Source organism: Ornithorhynchus anatinus, chromosome X2 (assembly GCF_004115215.2).
Source record: "Ornithorhynchus anatinus isolate Pmale09 chromosome X2, mOrnAna1.pri.v4, whole genome shotgun sequence".
Lineage (NCBI taxonomy): Eukaryota > Metazoa > Chordata > Mammalia > Monotremata > Ornithorhynchidae > Ornithorhynchus > Ornithorhynchus anatinus.
The window spans coordinates 27557914-27573517 of NC_041750.1; the positions used below are offsets into that span (position 1 = coordinate 27557914).

At 49.8% G+C, this 15604-nt stretch overlaps 1 protein-coding gene across 2 annotated transcripts in view; it reads right to left on the bottom strand.

Annotated features, from left to right (window-relative positions):
• RIPOR2 (RHO family interacting cell polarization regulator 2) overlaps window positions 1-15604 on the bottom strand; it is a 70302-nt gene that overhangs the window by 33175 nt on the left and 21523 nt on the right. Inside the window, exon 1 of one of the 2 annotated variants that reach the window (XM_029053123.2) lies at window positions 12905-13504. The exons of the other annotated variant lie outside the window; for it this stretch is intronic. Within the exon in view, the coding sequence (XP_028908956.1) occupies window positions 12905-13100 (196 nt within the window). The 5' untranslated portion in view covers window positions 13101-13504. Of the gene's footprint in view, window positions 1-12904; window positions 13505-15604 lie in introns of those variants that run through there. 2 annotated transcript variants of the gene reach the window in all.

Sequence of the window (15604 nt, forward strand, 5' to 3'; positions counted from 1 at the left end):
AGTCGAGGTAGGAAGGAGAATAGGTTTGTAATCCCCATTTTACAGCTGAGAAAACTGAGGCACAGACCAGTGCTCTGCCCAGCAAACCTACGGCAGAGCTGAAACTAGTATAGCACTTTAGGGGTCATGGGTTCTAATCCCCACTCCCCCACTTATCAGCTGTGTGACTTTGGGCAAGTCACTTCACTTCTCTGGGCCTCAGTTACTTCATCTGTAAAATGGGGATTAAGACTATGAGCCCCAAGTGGGACTACCTGATAACCTCGAATCCCAGCGCTTAGAAGAGTGCTTGGCACATAGTAAACGCTTAACAAATGCCATCATCATTATTATTATTTTTCCAAAGTGTTTTCTCATGGAGATCACATTTTCTCTTGACAATCCTCCGGGGAGACAAGGATGATTATTCCTGTTTTTCAGGTCAAGTCACGGAGGCTCAGAGAAGATAAGTGACTCGACCGAGGACACCCAGCAGTCTCAAGCTCTTAACACCGGACTGCTTCATCTCCCAGACTCCCTAATTTATCCCAAAACATTTTCCTCCCTCCGAACTGAAGTGACTTGCCCTCCGTCTCCGTTGCCGCACAGCCTAAGTTGCTTATATAGACCTCAGAGAAACAGTGTGGCGGAGTGCAAAGAAGGCCTGGGTTCTAATCCCACTCTGTGACCTCGGGCAAGTCACTTCATCGGGCCTCAGTTCCCTCATTTGTAAAATGGGGATTCAATACCTGTCCTCCCTCCCGCTTTGAATATGAGCCCCAATTATTCGTCATTCTTTCAACCGCATTTACTGAGCGCTTACTGTGTGCAGAGCATTCATTCAATCATATTGAGTGATTATTGTGTGCAGCACTGTACTAAGCACTTGGGAGAGTGTGATACAGCACTAAAGAATCACATTCTCTGCCCACAATGAGTTTACAGTCCAGAGTGGGGGAGACGGTTATGAATACAAATAAACAGGTACATAAATGCTGTGGGGCTGGGAGGTGGATTGTATTTACCCCAAAGCTAGGCACATAAGTGCTCAACCGATACGACTATTATTATTATTGATAGGTTTTTCTGAGGAAGAGCTGGAAAGCCACATCTCTGAAGGGACCACTATATCCAGACACAGATTAAAATATATAGCATCGCTGTAAGACCAAGCCATGCAGCTATACCTTTCAATTCCACACAACTAAATACCACACAAGAGAACCCTCCTAATCGCTTTCCAATACAATCTACAATAGCAGCTTTTAATTGCCTGAGAACCACGATTAAATTCAACATCAGAAGTACTCGAATGTTTTGCTAGCAGGATTAAGTATTTGAAAGGCGGATCATTTTGCATAACATTTTAAACTTGCAACAGCTGAAAAGGAGTTTCTGCCTCCTGTTTTTGTAGAGACCCAAGGATAAATCCCAAACCAAAAAAAAAACAACCCAAAAAACAAAACACTTTCACCAAAAGCAGCAACCCATGATTCAAGAAGTGATAGTATTCGAGGGAAGGTTTTGAAGAACTTGTTCTCTCTATGGAAACGACATCCAAGCTGATGTTTTGAATACTCTGGAAAGATGAAGCCTGATCTTCAGAGTGGGGATTGATCCAAGAGGGGGTGAAACCTTAAACCACAAGTCAATCTGCTGCAGGTTTGATCGTTGGTTTGGTCACCTGCTCCCCATTTAATTAGATGACGTTACCATCCTGTCCTGTGGCAGCTGAAATGGCAGAGAAAAATCATGGCTTCGCTTCCTGAGAAACTCCGAGGGTGTTGAAATCAATTTCATGGTTACACGTAGTCTGGCCGGATTGCCAGAAAATCCTCAGTTTTTCGAGCCCTTCCCCAAATGACATCCTGGGTGGGCCTTGCTCAGATGGCTGCTTATGAGAAGCCGTGTGGTCCGGTGGTTAGAGCAAGGGCCTGACAGTCGGAAGGACCTGGGTTCTAATCCTGCCTCTGCCACTTGTTTGCTGTGTGATCTTGATCACTGCACTTGGTCCCTCAGTTCTCTCCTCTGTAAAATGGGGATTAAGACTCTGAGCCCCACGAGAGACAGAGATTCTCTCCAACCCCGTTTTCTTGCATTCCCCCCAGTGCTTAGTACAGTGCTGGCCCATAGTAAGCACTTAACAAACACCATTATTATTATTACAGATGTTCAATCAATCCATCAATGCTATTTACTGACAGCCTGCCACATGCAGAACACTGTACTGAGCACTGAGAAATTACAACACAATCGAGTTGATAGATATGTTCCCTGCCCACTAGACCCTACGCTCGAAATAGGCAGGGAATGTGTCATCTCTGTTGTAGTGTATTCTCCCCAGTGTGGAATACAGTGCTCTGCACATAATAAGCACCCAATAAATACCACTGATTGATAAGGAGTTTACAATCTAGAGCAGGAGACAGACATCCAAATAAATTACAGGGGTGGAAGTAAGTGCTGGGCAGTTGAGGGTGGGGTGATTATCAACTGCTTAAAGGATACAAATCCAGATCACCATCAAATGCCATCTCTCCCCTCCTTCAAAACCCTAACCCTAGAAAGCCACCTCCTCCTGGAGGCTTCCTTGATTAATCTTTCACATTCCTGTCCGTGCCATCTCATCAGCATTCTTCTCTTCTATGTATTCATTCACTTATGGCTACTTTTTATACATAGATCTTGCCCACGTGTGACTTTGGGCACGTCACTTAACTCCTCTGGGCTGCAGTTTCCTCATCTGTCAAATGGGGATTCAAAACCTGTGCTCTCTCTTATTTTGGCTGTGAGCTCAGTGTGGTTATCTCGTATCTACCACAGCACTAATATCAGCGCTTGGCACAAAGTAAGGGATTAAAAAGCTTTCCAATGATCATTCTTAACTGTATTCATTTGAGTGCCTGTTGAGTGCCCAGATAAGTACTATACAGTCAGGAGAATAGAAGAGAGGACAAAATCCCTGCCTTCAGGAAGTTTACCATTTATCAGCACAGAAATCATCATGTCACTTTGGATCTGAGCGTAACTTCCACTGTGGGAGCTCTCTGGTGGTTGAGCTTAATGAGAAAATCAAGCAATCAATTTATTGAGCGCTTACTGTGGGCAGAGCACTGTACTGAGTGCTTGGGAGAGTACACTTCACAGAGTTGGTAGACATTTCCTCCCCCTTCCTTCCAGAAAAAATGGAACCGAGCAGATTGCTTCCCAGTTTTAGGCATTTGGGATTACACTCTGATCTTTCCCCGAACCGTTCAAAAATCACCGCGGCTCTCCACACAGATTTAAAGACAAAATTGGTCACAGGGATTCTTGTTTGTCAGTTCTGATGATTTTCCAGCCGGCTTTGTGATGGGTGAGAGAGTTCTGAGCAACCAAGGAGGGGGCAGAGGGCGAGTACTTAGCCTTCAGACACACTTCTAAAGTAAATCAGGGATGAAAACACACTTGAAGGTTCTTCTTCCCTTCTTTTCTTTCTAAGGAGCTGCCTCTTTTGATGCTGCTTTACTTCACGGGCTGATCAAACACCTTGTCAGAGAGAAGAAAGAGTTTTGCACGAACACTCAAGCACCCAAATCTGTCAACACACAGCCAAGTAGAAAAAGGTGACAACCCTACACTTTCTGGAGGGGAGTGAGAACCCCTCCAGTGATCCTTAGGTGATCTGCAATTTTCTTGGGGGTGGAGGAGAGGAGAGAAAAAGGAAGGAGTGAGAGGAGAGAGAAAGAGAAAGTGGGGAGAGAGTGAGAGAGAAGGTGCCAAAACGACTCCCTTGGGAATCATTCTATTCCCCACTTTTGTCCTCTCTGGTCTTTATGCTAAGAGATGAAGTTACTGCTCAAAACTAGTGATCAGGAAAGAGACGGGTCAACTTCGATATTCAGAAAACTGGTTCAAGTGGGAGGGGACACATCTGGTTTTGTCCCATTGTAAAATAGATCTTTTTTGCTTCATCACTTCTATTCAGCTGGCTGATTATTTGGGTAATGGACTGAATCTAAAAGACGGCTAAATAGATACTATATTTTATTTATTAGGGCTTACTTCTGCGCCAGACTCTGGGGTAGAGAGAGGATCATGAGAACAGTCACAGGCCCCATCTCACACCGGGCTCACAGCCTAAAAAGGAGGGGGACCCAGAATCTTATCCCCATTTTACAGATGAGGAAACTGAGGTACAGTAAAAGCAAGTAACTTATCCAAGTTCATAGAGGGGGCAAGTGGCAGAGCTGGGAGTAAAACCCAGATCTTCTGACTCCCAGCCCTCTACTCTTTCCACAAAGCTGCGCTGCGACTACAGACGTTCAAATCCCTGAAGAGTTTAAACACTAGAGAAGGAGACAGGCAGAGAGAAATGAAGCACCAGGAGAGAGATGGAGGAAGAGCAAGGATCCACTCCAAGGGGAGTAGAGTGAATATTCCAGGATGGAATTTCAGAATAACCACTCGAACACACAGTTGATTTACATGTCAGATGTGCAGAGAATGGGGGAAGAATATTTGAGCAAACAGTGCTTGGCACAGAGTAAGCGTTTAACAAATGCCATTATTATTAAGTGCTTAGGACAGATGTAGGTTGATGTGATTTCAGGGTGTTGGAGAATAAATTGGGGAAGGTTTCCCAGAGGATGTGGCCTTTGAAGGCAGGGGCAGCGTGGCTGGGAGGATTGTGATTTGGGGGTTGTTGGGGGTGAGGGTCGCTGCTGGAACCAGAATGATAATTAATAATAATGACGATGCTATTTGTTAAGCACTTACTCTATGCGGAGCTCTAAACATTGGGGAAGATAGAAGGTAATCAGGTTGGAAAAAGTCCCTGTCCCACATGGGGCTCATAGTCTTAATCCCCATTTTACAGATGAGGAAACTGAGGCACAGGGAAGTGAAGTGACTTGCCCAAGTTCACCCAGCAGACGAGGGGCGGAGCCGGGATTAGAACCCACATCCTCCGACTCCCAAGCCCGTGCTCTTGCCATGAGGCCACGCTGCTTCTCGATGTTTTCGATTCTTCCTCAGCTACCAGGAGAGCTTCCCACCTTTCGTACAGAAAATTCTCTCCTTCTGGGTGACTGTAACAGTTTCTCTTCCATGGTAACCGTCTCCCCTGGAGGTTGCTTGAAACTCAAACTGCTGCTAAATGACTGGGCAGAAAGACTGGTTGTTTTAAAATACGTCTCTCTGGTCCAAAATGATCATCTCTGGCCCTTCCGACCCCCGACTTAACCAGCGTCAGTTGTCAGGACTCGAACCGTACACGTGTGAGGTTGGGCCGGCTTCACTGAATCGATAGTATTTATTGAGTGCTTTCTGTGTGCAGAGCGCTGTACTAAGCACGTAGGAGAGCATGATAGGGTGAGTAGGCAAGATCCCTGCCCTCAAAAAGCTATCTACTGGTTAGCTGGCAGACGCTAAAATAAATTGCAGGTAGGAGAAAGCAATGCGGAATAAAAAAAGGGGCATAAACATTGGGATGTATATTGATGAGGAAGGACCAGAGTGGTACCTGGAGGGGAACGTGGCTTAGTGGAAAGAGCACAGACTTAGGAGTCAGAGGTCTTGGGTTCTAATCCCCGCTCCACCACTTGTCTGCTGTGTGATCTTGGACAAGTCACAACTTCTCTGTGCCTTAGTTACCTCATCTGTAAAATGGGGATTAAGACTGTGAGCCCCAGGTGGGACAACCTGATTACCTTGTATCTACTCCAGTGCTTAGAACAGTGCTTGGCACATAGTAAGCACTTAACAAATACCATTATTATTATAATTATATAGGATGGGGAGCTGAGGGATTAATCAGGAAAGGCCTCCTAGAGGAGGTGTGGCTTCGGAAGGGCTTTGAAGATGGGGAGAGGAGTGATCTCTCAGATCATCATCAATTGTATTTATTGAGCACTTACTGCATGCAGAGCACTGTCTAAGTGGTTGGGAGAGTACAATATCAGATCCGTTCACTGCCCACAAGGAGCTTACAGTCTAGCTTACTGTCAGATGTGGAGGGGGAGGGAGTTTCAGACAGGAGGGAGGGGGTTCCTTGAGGAGAGGGATTGTGTTTACCACCTCGGTCGTATTGTACTCACCCAAGTGCTTAGTGAGTGCTCTGCACACAGTAAGGACTCGGTAGGATCGATGGAGGAAAAGATGAAAACGAGAAATGGCAAGAAAGTTGGCTTGAGAGGAATGAAGAGTGCAAGCTGGGGTGCAGTGGGAGACCAGAGTGGATAAGTAGCGGGGTGAGAACTGATTGAATACCTTAAAGTCAATGGTTGGGAGTTTCTGCTCAATATTTCCCTCTAGACCGTAAGCTCGTTGTGGGCAGGGAACTTGTTTGTTGTATTGTCCCAAGTTCTTAGTACAGTGCTCTGCACACAGGAAGCGCTCAATAAATGCGATTGAATTGAATGTGGGACATGGAGCGTGTCCAATCTGATTAGCTTGGATCTACCGCAGCGCTTAGTACAGTACTTGGCACATAGTAAGTGCTTAACAAGTGCCATTAAAAAAAAAATCAGAAGATTTAGTCCCGAGAAACCTCCAGGGCAGGGGCATGGAGTGAAGATATTCTAACTTGGTTTTCCCTAGCTGGAGCAGGGTGGTCGGGTCTGATGACAGCGACGGGGCAAACCTGGTTTCGGGATGGGGCAAAAACATCCCCACCTCTGTAGTCTCGATAAGAGCCATGATACTTATCCCCATTTTACAGGTAGGAACCCGAGGCTCAGAAAAGTTAAGTAACTCTCCCAAGGACACACACTCTGGCAGTCTCTCCACGCCGCTGACAGAAATCAATGAAATATGGCTGCAAGCCGAGGGCAGAGTCGTCCCGCCATCTGTCGCGTCGTAAGAAATCCTAGGCCGCCAAGGGTCAGTTTTCAGTCAACGTTCCCGGGAATTAAGCAGCGGCCCCGGACATTCCGGCGGAGCAGCCGACGGGATGGGTGGGTTTGGGACCCTGCGCCGGGACCGCGCCCTTCAGGAATGACTTGCACTCGCCCAAGAATGTGGGACTTCCTGCAAGGAGGAGCCACGTTTCTGGGCCAGAAACGCATCCTTTGGCAAGGCGGCCGTGCCGTTTCCAAGGCCGCGTGTGGGGTTCCCAGCCCGGAGAACAGATGCTCTCTCCACTGTTCGGCCTTGAGAATCTAGGAGGAAGGGAGGGGAAAGAGGCAGACGGCAGCCCAAGGTCACCAAGGACTGGTATCTGGGATAGAGAGAGGATAGAGAGATATAAAGATGCTGGATCACCTACCCTTTCCAACCCTGACTCTCCTCCAGGGCCCAGCACGGACCGTCCGTCACCCCCGACTCTCTCCAGTGACACAGCACAGACCATCGAACACCCCTGACTCTCCTCTCTCCCCCAGCCTTGAATCTCCACCCTAGAAGCGCTGGGTGGTCTGTGCTGGGTCAGTGAGGTGAGAATCCGAGATGGAGAGGGGAGAGTCAGGGATGTTGGATGGTCTGTGCTGGGTTATTAAGGGAGAATTAGGGATGGAGAGGGGAGAGTCAGAGGCTTTGGGTGGTCCATGCTGGTTAACCCATAACCAGAATGGCAGCCAGCATCCTTTTCCTACAAGCATCCCACTTCCTTTGTTGGACACAAAAATCCTGGGTCAGAGAGACCCAGTTATCCTCCCACCTCCGAGGGATGCATTGAGGACAAAAATGAAGTAACAGGAAAGCCTTTTGAAAAATTAAAGTGCTAGACAAAAATCAAGATATTATTATTATTACTGCTTATGACTATGTTCCTTCATCCCATCCACCCAATTAGACAGCTTCAAGGACACCACTTTTTCTTCTTCCTGCAGAAAAAGCCCATTTTCTACAGAGCAGATTCCTCCCCAAACCTTTCCAAACTGACTCAAGAGCGCAAGGCGAGATGAATCAATCCATCAATCATATTTAAGTGCTTACTGTGAGCAGAGCACTGTACTAAGCACTTGGGAGAGGACAGTATAACAGAGTTGGTAACTTGCCAGATCCGACAGTAATTACGCTGCCCTAATTACGCTGGGTAAATTCCCCCGCCTGAGTTAAGGCTGCCTGACTTGTCCCACTGCCCTGTTTCCCCACATTCTGCTGGAGAGGACAGAGCCGGGGTGGGTGGGTGGGCTTGGATCCAACGCTCTCTAGGGGAAGAGACAATCCCTCTTTTTCTTCCACTCCCATTTCCGCCCCTCCTCGCCTCCAACCCCTTGGGCTCTGAAAGCCTGGAGAAAAGCTTGCTGGGAGGTTCGGGGAGATGTTTGCCAGAAGGTTGGATGAGGGGCTGAGACCTCCTAGCAGAACGTTAATAACACAGTGGGCTGCCAGATCAGGTGTTGTCTGGGGGTGGGAGGCCCCGGGAACGCCAATCAATCGTATTTATTGAGCATTTCCCGCGGGCGCTGATATTATGGATATACTATCAACGTCACCATCAGCGTCACTGTTATCACTATCACGTCATCATCAATGTCATCACTGCTATCAGTCAGTGGTATTTATTGAGTGTTTATTGTGTGCAGACCACTGTACTAAGGACTTGGGAAAGTAGACTATAACAATAAACAGACGTTCCCTGCTCCCAGTGAGCTTACATTTTAGAGGGACTGTTATTCCTCTAGATGGCTATCATCGCTACCGTGTCATCATCAACTTTCGGATTAGCTCAGTTGGTGCCGGGCCCTCCGACCCAAACTCGTTCAGGGATTCAGGGATACGGTTCTTCCTGTAGAACCTGACTAGGTCGAGGCTGGGACTTGAGGCGGGAGTTGGGACTTATTATTTTTATGCTCTCTGTAAAGTGCTTACCATGTGCCAGGCACTGTACTAAGCAGTGGGGCAGATACAAGCAAATCAGGATGGACGCAGTCCCTGTCCCACGTGGGGCTCCCAGTCTCGATCCCCATTTTACAGATGAGGTAACTGAGGCACAGAGAAGTGAAATGACTTTCCCCAAGTCACACAGCAAGGGAGCTGGGACTTGAGGCCGTTGCTCCGTTTGAGGCCGGAGTTGAGGTCAAGACGGAGTCTGGAGCGGCCTTGCTCCCTAAAAATTACTGCAGGGCCTGAGTCACTGAGCGGGACGAGACCCCTGGAGACTCTGGAATCTCCCTCAGTAGAAAAAAAAACAACCAAAAACAACTTTGTTATGGGTACTCTAGACTGTCAACTCATTGTGGGCAGGAAACATATTTGTTTATTGTACTCTCCCAAGAGCTTAGTACAGTGCTCTGCACACAGTAAGCACTCAATAAATGATGGAAGGAATGACTGGTATTTGTTAAGCGCTTACTACGTGCCAGGCACTGTACTAAGTGCTGGGGTAGATTGAAGCTAATCAGGATAGATATGATCCAAGTCCTAGACGGGCCTCACGGTCTTAATGCCCATTTTAGAGATGAGACATCAAGCATAGAGAGGCTAAGGGACTTGCCCAAGGTCGCACAGCAGGCTTGTTTATTGATTATGATGGTGACTGTTCATTCATTCAATCGTATTTATTGAGCGCTTACTGTGTGCAGAGCACTCCATTCGTTCACTGATGAAGACTTGTTCATCATCATCACAGATTACTGTATATAGAGCGCCGTGCTGGGGGCCTATTCCACGTAGAGCACCGTCATGGGTTCCGGCTGCATGTGTGCCCTGAGCACCTGTAGGGAGCACCTACCGTGCACGAGGTGCTGTACTAGACCCCTGGGGGCTTACAATTTAAGTGGAAAAACCCAGTTCCAGCCCTCGGGGACTCTGTCAGGTGGGTGGCCGGGCCAAGCAAAGTCAAACCCCAAGGCGCCATCTGAAACCCTCAGATTCGGATGTGTCGGAAGGCAAAAGGAACCCACGGGATTGCAAAATGCTCTTTTTGATCGGAACTTCCTTCTCAGTGTAGCAAGAGGACACCGAGGAAGTTGGGGGATGGGGTGAGGGGAAGGGGGGAGCATTGCATAGGACGGGGTTTGAGCTGGCACAACAGCTGGGCTGTAATATGAACCTGGAGTGCAACCACTTCTGGACCTCTGCTTTCCCAGCGCTTCAGTCAGTGCCGCGCACCCAGTAAGCACTTAATACATACTCTTACTATTTCCGCTACGATCGATCGATGGTATGTGAGTGCTTACTCTCTGCAGAGCACTGTACTAAGTGCTTGAGAGAGCACGGTTCAACAGAATTAGCAGACACTAATTCCCCACCCATTAAGAGTTTCCAGTGTAAAGGAGAATACCGTTCCCTCATCTGTAAAATGGGAATGAAGACTTTGAGCCCTACTTGATTGCCTTGTATCTACCCCAGCGCTTAGAACAGTTCTTGGCACGTAGTAAGCGCTTAAATACCAACGTCATTATTATTGTTACTATTACTTCCTTCTCCCACGTGGAGTTTATTCACGTCTTTACTTTCTGCAGTGGCATTTCCCAGCCCCGCCTGGATTCCCTGGGCTATAGCTATTACTGCAGCCCAGATGACGACCCACATTAAAGATTCCCAAACCTCCAGAGACTGCGAACGGGTACAAGAGAAGACTGCAAGGTCGCCCATCTATCTCCTCCTGCCTTAATTTCCTCCTTTCCTGTGTCCCCACTTCTTTTTCCAAAATGGTATTTGTTAAGAATACGTGCCAGGCACCGTACTAAGCACTGGGGTAGATACAAGCTGGTCCAAGTCCCACACGGGGCTCACGGTTTTTAATCCTCATTTGACAGATGAGGTAACTGAGGCACAGAGAAGTGACTTGCCCAAGATCTCACAGCAGATAAGTGGCGGAGCCTCTCAGGCCGGTGCTTTGTCCACAAGCCTCTTTCCTACCCCCGCAGCCCCTCGTCACTCCAGGTGCTACAGCTATGCACCCCATCTGCCCTGTCCTGAGAGAGACAGAGAGAGATAAAGAGAAAGAGAGTTGGTGTGTGACCCTATAAGCGTTAGAAAGCGAGTGTGAGTGTCTGTGAGATGGCGTGTAGGTGGAAATGTTTTTGTGCGGGGCCCAAGTGTGTTTGTGTCCGTGTGCACGCGTTTGTAAATGCTTTTGTGTGGGGGGTGTTGGTGGGCTGCGAGAGAGCACGTTTGGGAGGGTGTGTCTGATGTGTGAGGCTGCGGTGGCTGTTCTGGGGGAGATGACTGTGTTGTTTATCCTCTGAGGGGGAAACTACAACAAACTTCATGACTCCTCAGGCTTCCGCAACCTTTAAACCACAGAAAACAACAGCAAGAGGCAGCAGCAGCTGTGCCACGCGGGCTCCCGACGGGGAGAAGGGGTCTCCCCACCCGGGCATCGTCCTTTCTTTCTCGGCGCCCTTGGGGACCACTTGACCTAGAAATGCCCCCGCAGGGTGGCTCTGTGTGTGATAATAGTAATAAACTGTGGTTTTTGAAGTGCTCATTATGTGCTAACCACTGTACTAAGTGTCGTTGGAGTAGATACGAGCCCTTAGTACAGTGCTCTGCACACAGTCAACGCTCAGTAAATACGATTGAATGAATTCAAGATAGGCGGGTTGAACACGGTCCTTGTCTCACACAGGGCACACAGTAGTATTTAATCCCCGCTTTGCAGACAAGGACACCGAGGCACAGAGAAATGAGATGCCTTGTCCAAGGTCACACAGCAGGTAAGTGGCGGAGCTGAGGTTAGAACCCAGGTCCTCTGGCTCCCACATGATGCCTGCTAGGGTGAGAAGTCTGCGTGAGGGAGAGAGAGAGAGAGCTCGGACCTCTGGCAATTTTATGAAAGAGCAGGTCCCCTTTTTACTGATTCAATCGTATTTACTGAGCACTTGTGTACAAAGCTCTGTACTAAGCGATTCAGAGGGGCCAGGCAAGAACCCAAACCCTGCTCTTCCCCCACGCCTCCCCTCCCCTTCCTGCCCCACCCCCACCCCCTGCTTCCTGCCCTCACCCCACCCCTAATCACTGGCTGAGCCACCTCCCTGCTGTGTACAGAAACCATCCGAGTGAAGCCTTGGGCATCCCTGCCTCCCTGCAGTGCCCCTCACACAATGACCCCCCACAAAACGACTCCCTTGCAGTAACCCCCAAACAATCCCGCTGCAGTGCTCCCCGTAACCCTCCGACAACGACCCCTCCGCAGTCAGTGACCCCGTGACCCCCACGCAATGATCTCCCTGCGGTCAGTCTCCTCTCCAGTGGCCCCCCATTTAATGACTGCCCCCAGGCAGTGCCCCCCATGACCCCCTCCCCAGTGTCCTCCCCACAGTGACGCCCATGCAATGACCCAATTCATCCACCACCACCCAGCTTTGACCAAATGCAGGGCTAGGCGTAGCTCCAAACTGCCAGGTTTCATCACGAGAGGTGGACGGGTGGACACCCCTAGGGGAGTCGGGGAAAGGTCTCCAATATCCCTAAGTCCACATCCACTCCCAGGCCATGTCCATTCAGCCAGACCTAGAAGCTATTCTAGGCTTCTACCGGTCCTCAGCTCCCACCCCATGCCCTTCCCCCAGGGACAGACTGCACCTTCCCACGCTGGTCCCAGGAAGGGGGAAGGGTTGGACGGCGACTCCTCAGGGAACACAGATTCCCCCATCCACTCAGGAGGGACCTGAGGCGAGAGCCAGAAATGACACCCAGCTGCAGGAAAGGCCGAAAACCGGGGAGAAAGCAAGACATAAATGGAGAAAAGGAGGGCAAAACCAGTCTAGCCTCTGAATGTGGACTGCTTGACGAAGTGCAACACGCAGAACTTCTGGGGGCCCTCCTCAAAGGTCCCAGCCACCCCCACAGCAGGCTCAATCTCTGTGCCAGCCCCCTTCATTCAAGTAATTCATTCAAACGTATTTATTGAGCGCTTACTATGCGCAGATCACTGTACTAAGCACTTGGAAGAATACAACAGCACAATAAACAGACACATTCCCTTCCCACAGAGATGCTGGGACCCCAGCATCCCGACGACGCAGCGAGCTCACGCACGGAGAAATTCTACCTTCCCCGAAGACGTCATCTTCTTCCTCCTCCTCCTCCAGGTCGGGGCCACCGTCCGCCCGCGGCATCTCGGCCGGGCCGGAGCCGTGGCCGGTCGGCAGCACTGGAGACCGAGGTCCGGAGAGGTGACCGTTCACCCAACCCTCCGGCCGGGGGCCGATTTCTGGGTCGGCTCCAGGGAGGACAGCCTCATTCATGTGCTCCGCGTTGAACTCTTCTCTCCCAAGACACGGGCCGGGGGCTGTGGGTCGAGGTCTGAACCCCACCCACGCAGGTAGCAAAGCTCAGAGGCTGATGGCAGCCCGCTTCACTCCTACACAACAATGCCTTGTGGTTTAGAAAGAGGAAGGTGCCTCTCCTCCTCTCTCTCTCTCTCCTCTCCCCCTTCTCTGTGTCTGCAGTATGAATGCGAGTGCGAGGTGGTGGAGGGAGGGAGAAGTGATATTCATATCTGACTCTAGGAGAGGGTTGAATTTCACTCCAAGACAGTCGAGTCCCTGCTCCCGTTTTGGGAGAACTCAGCCCCGAAACGGGTTGTGTCCTCCGAGCGCCTGGGCGGCCCCTGAGGTATGGAGGTCTTGATCTGATCTGGGCCTCCAGTTCCTGTGGGTTTGGGTGTGGTGAGGCAGGCACTGGCAGGAAGACACACACTGATTCTCTCAAAATCACAATCTCTTCTTCCCATAATAGAAGTAAAAAAGAAAACAAAAGACAATGGCATTTTTGCAGAGCTCTGCTTCACGATAAGCTCTGCTACAAGATAAGCAGAGTGGCTACAGTCCCCGTCCCTAAGGGGGCTCGCGGTCGAAGAGGGAGGAGAACAGAGACTGAATCCTCATCTGTAAAATAGCACTGAGAATTTAAGTGACTTGCCCAAGGTCACACTGCAGACAGCTGGCAGAGCCAGGGTTAGCACCCAGGTCCTCTTAATCCCTTGCCTGTGCCCTTATCAGTAGGCCACACTGCCATTACGTGCCAAGCACTGGGGCAGATAAAAGATAAGCACACAATCTAAATGGGGAAGGAAAGTTGATATTTCATTCTCATTTTAGAGATAATAATAATAATCGTGGTATTTGTTAAGTGCTTACTGTGTATCAGGCACTGTTCTAAGCGCTGGGGTGGATGCAAGATAATCGGGTTGGACACGGTCCCACCGAGGGCTCAAAGTCTTAATCCCCAATTTACAGATGAGGGAAATGAGTCTCAGAGAAATTAAGGAGCTCCGCAACATGGAAGTGGTGGAGCTGGGGTTAGAACCCAGGTGTCCTGCTTCCCAAGCCTGTGTTCTTTCCACTAGGTCTAAGGCTTAGCCTCCTCCCCTCCCGCCTCCATGGAGAGAGAGAAACTGATCAGTGCCTCCTATTAATCCTTCACGGGGTTGAGGGAGAGGGGAAGATCACGGGGCTCCAGGCTATAGGCCTATCCATCCCTGACCAAAGTGGGCCCACCCTAGTCCACGGAAGGCAGTACTCTCCCAGGCTGCGTCGGATTTTGGGTTTTTGGTCAGATGGTTCATCTCCCTTGGGTGCTGATAAAAAAAAAATTCTCCATCTGTGCCGAGTCTGTAGGAGGGGAGAGGCTGGAGGAGGAGGAGGAGGAGGAGGAATGTTATCGCATCTGCTTCCCAACAGAGAACGGCTTCAATGGGAAGACTCAAATCCGGACTTCCCTACCTCTCACACTTCCAGAGGAGGGGGTTTTAGAGGTTCTATGTGTGTGTGTTTGTGAGTGGGAGGATGTGCATGCCTGTGAGTGGTACTGCACGTTTATTAATAATATTATTAGGGTACTCGTTAAGCTATGTGCCAGGAACTGTACTGAGTGCCGGAGTGGAGATACAAGCAAATCGGATTGGACACGATCCCCGTCCTACGTGGGGCTCACAGTCTCAATCCCCGTTTTACAAATGGTATAACCGAGGCACCGAGAAGTGAAGCGACTTGCCCGAGGCCACACGGCAGACAGGTGGCAGAGCCGGGATTAGAACCCTTGACTTTCGGCCTCCCCGGCCCTTGCTGGTATCCGCTACACCATTTGTGTGATTTCACGCACGAGGATGCAAGTCTGTACGTGTGTGGGTGCACATGTGAGGGCCACTGTATTGAATGCATGTGTGTGTGGGCGCGTGCACGAGCCTGCGTGTGCAAGTGTGCATGTGGAGGACCACAGGCTGGGAGGTTCCAGCCCCACCTCTCTGGCTTTATCTCTGCAAGCTTTTCATCCCAAGGGCCTTTAACTCTAAGGACCCCGAAGAGCAGAAAAGTGACTTCTGCCAATCAGATCAGGAAATGGACACCCTCCCCCCCCTTCCCCAAACCTCCTTCCGGGCAGGGTGACGCCTGCAGATCAGATCAGCAGGGGGAGGGGATAGGTCTGAGGGGGTAGGGGCTGGACCTGGAGATTATTTGGGGGTAGGAAGTGGGGACGGAGAGTCTTTCCAGGAAGAGGAGGTGTGAACACTTAGACCAGAAGACACATGAAGGAGGGTTGGAGGGGGGAGGAGACAACGACTCTCCCCGCCCTCGAAGCCCCATTGAAGACATCTCCTCCAAGAGGCCTTCCATTCATTCAGTCCTATTTCGTTCAATAGTATTTGAGAGCTTACTATTTGCAGAGCACCGCACTGAGCGCTTGGAATGTACAATTCGGCAACAGATAGAGACGATCCCTGTCCAATAAGGGGCTCAAGTCCTATTTA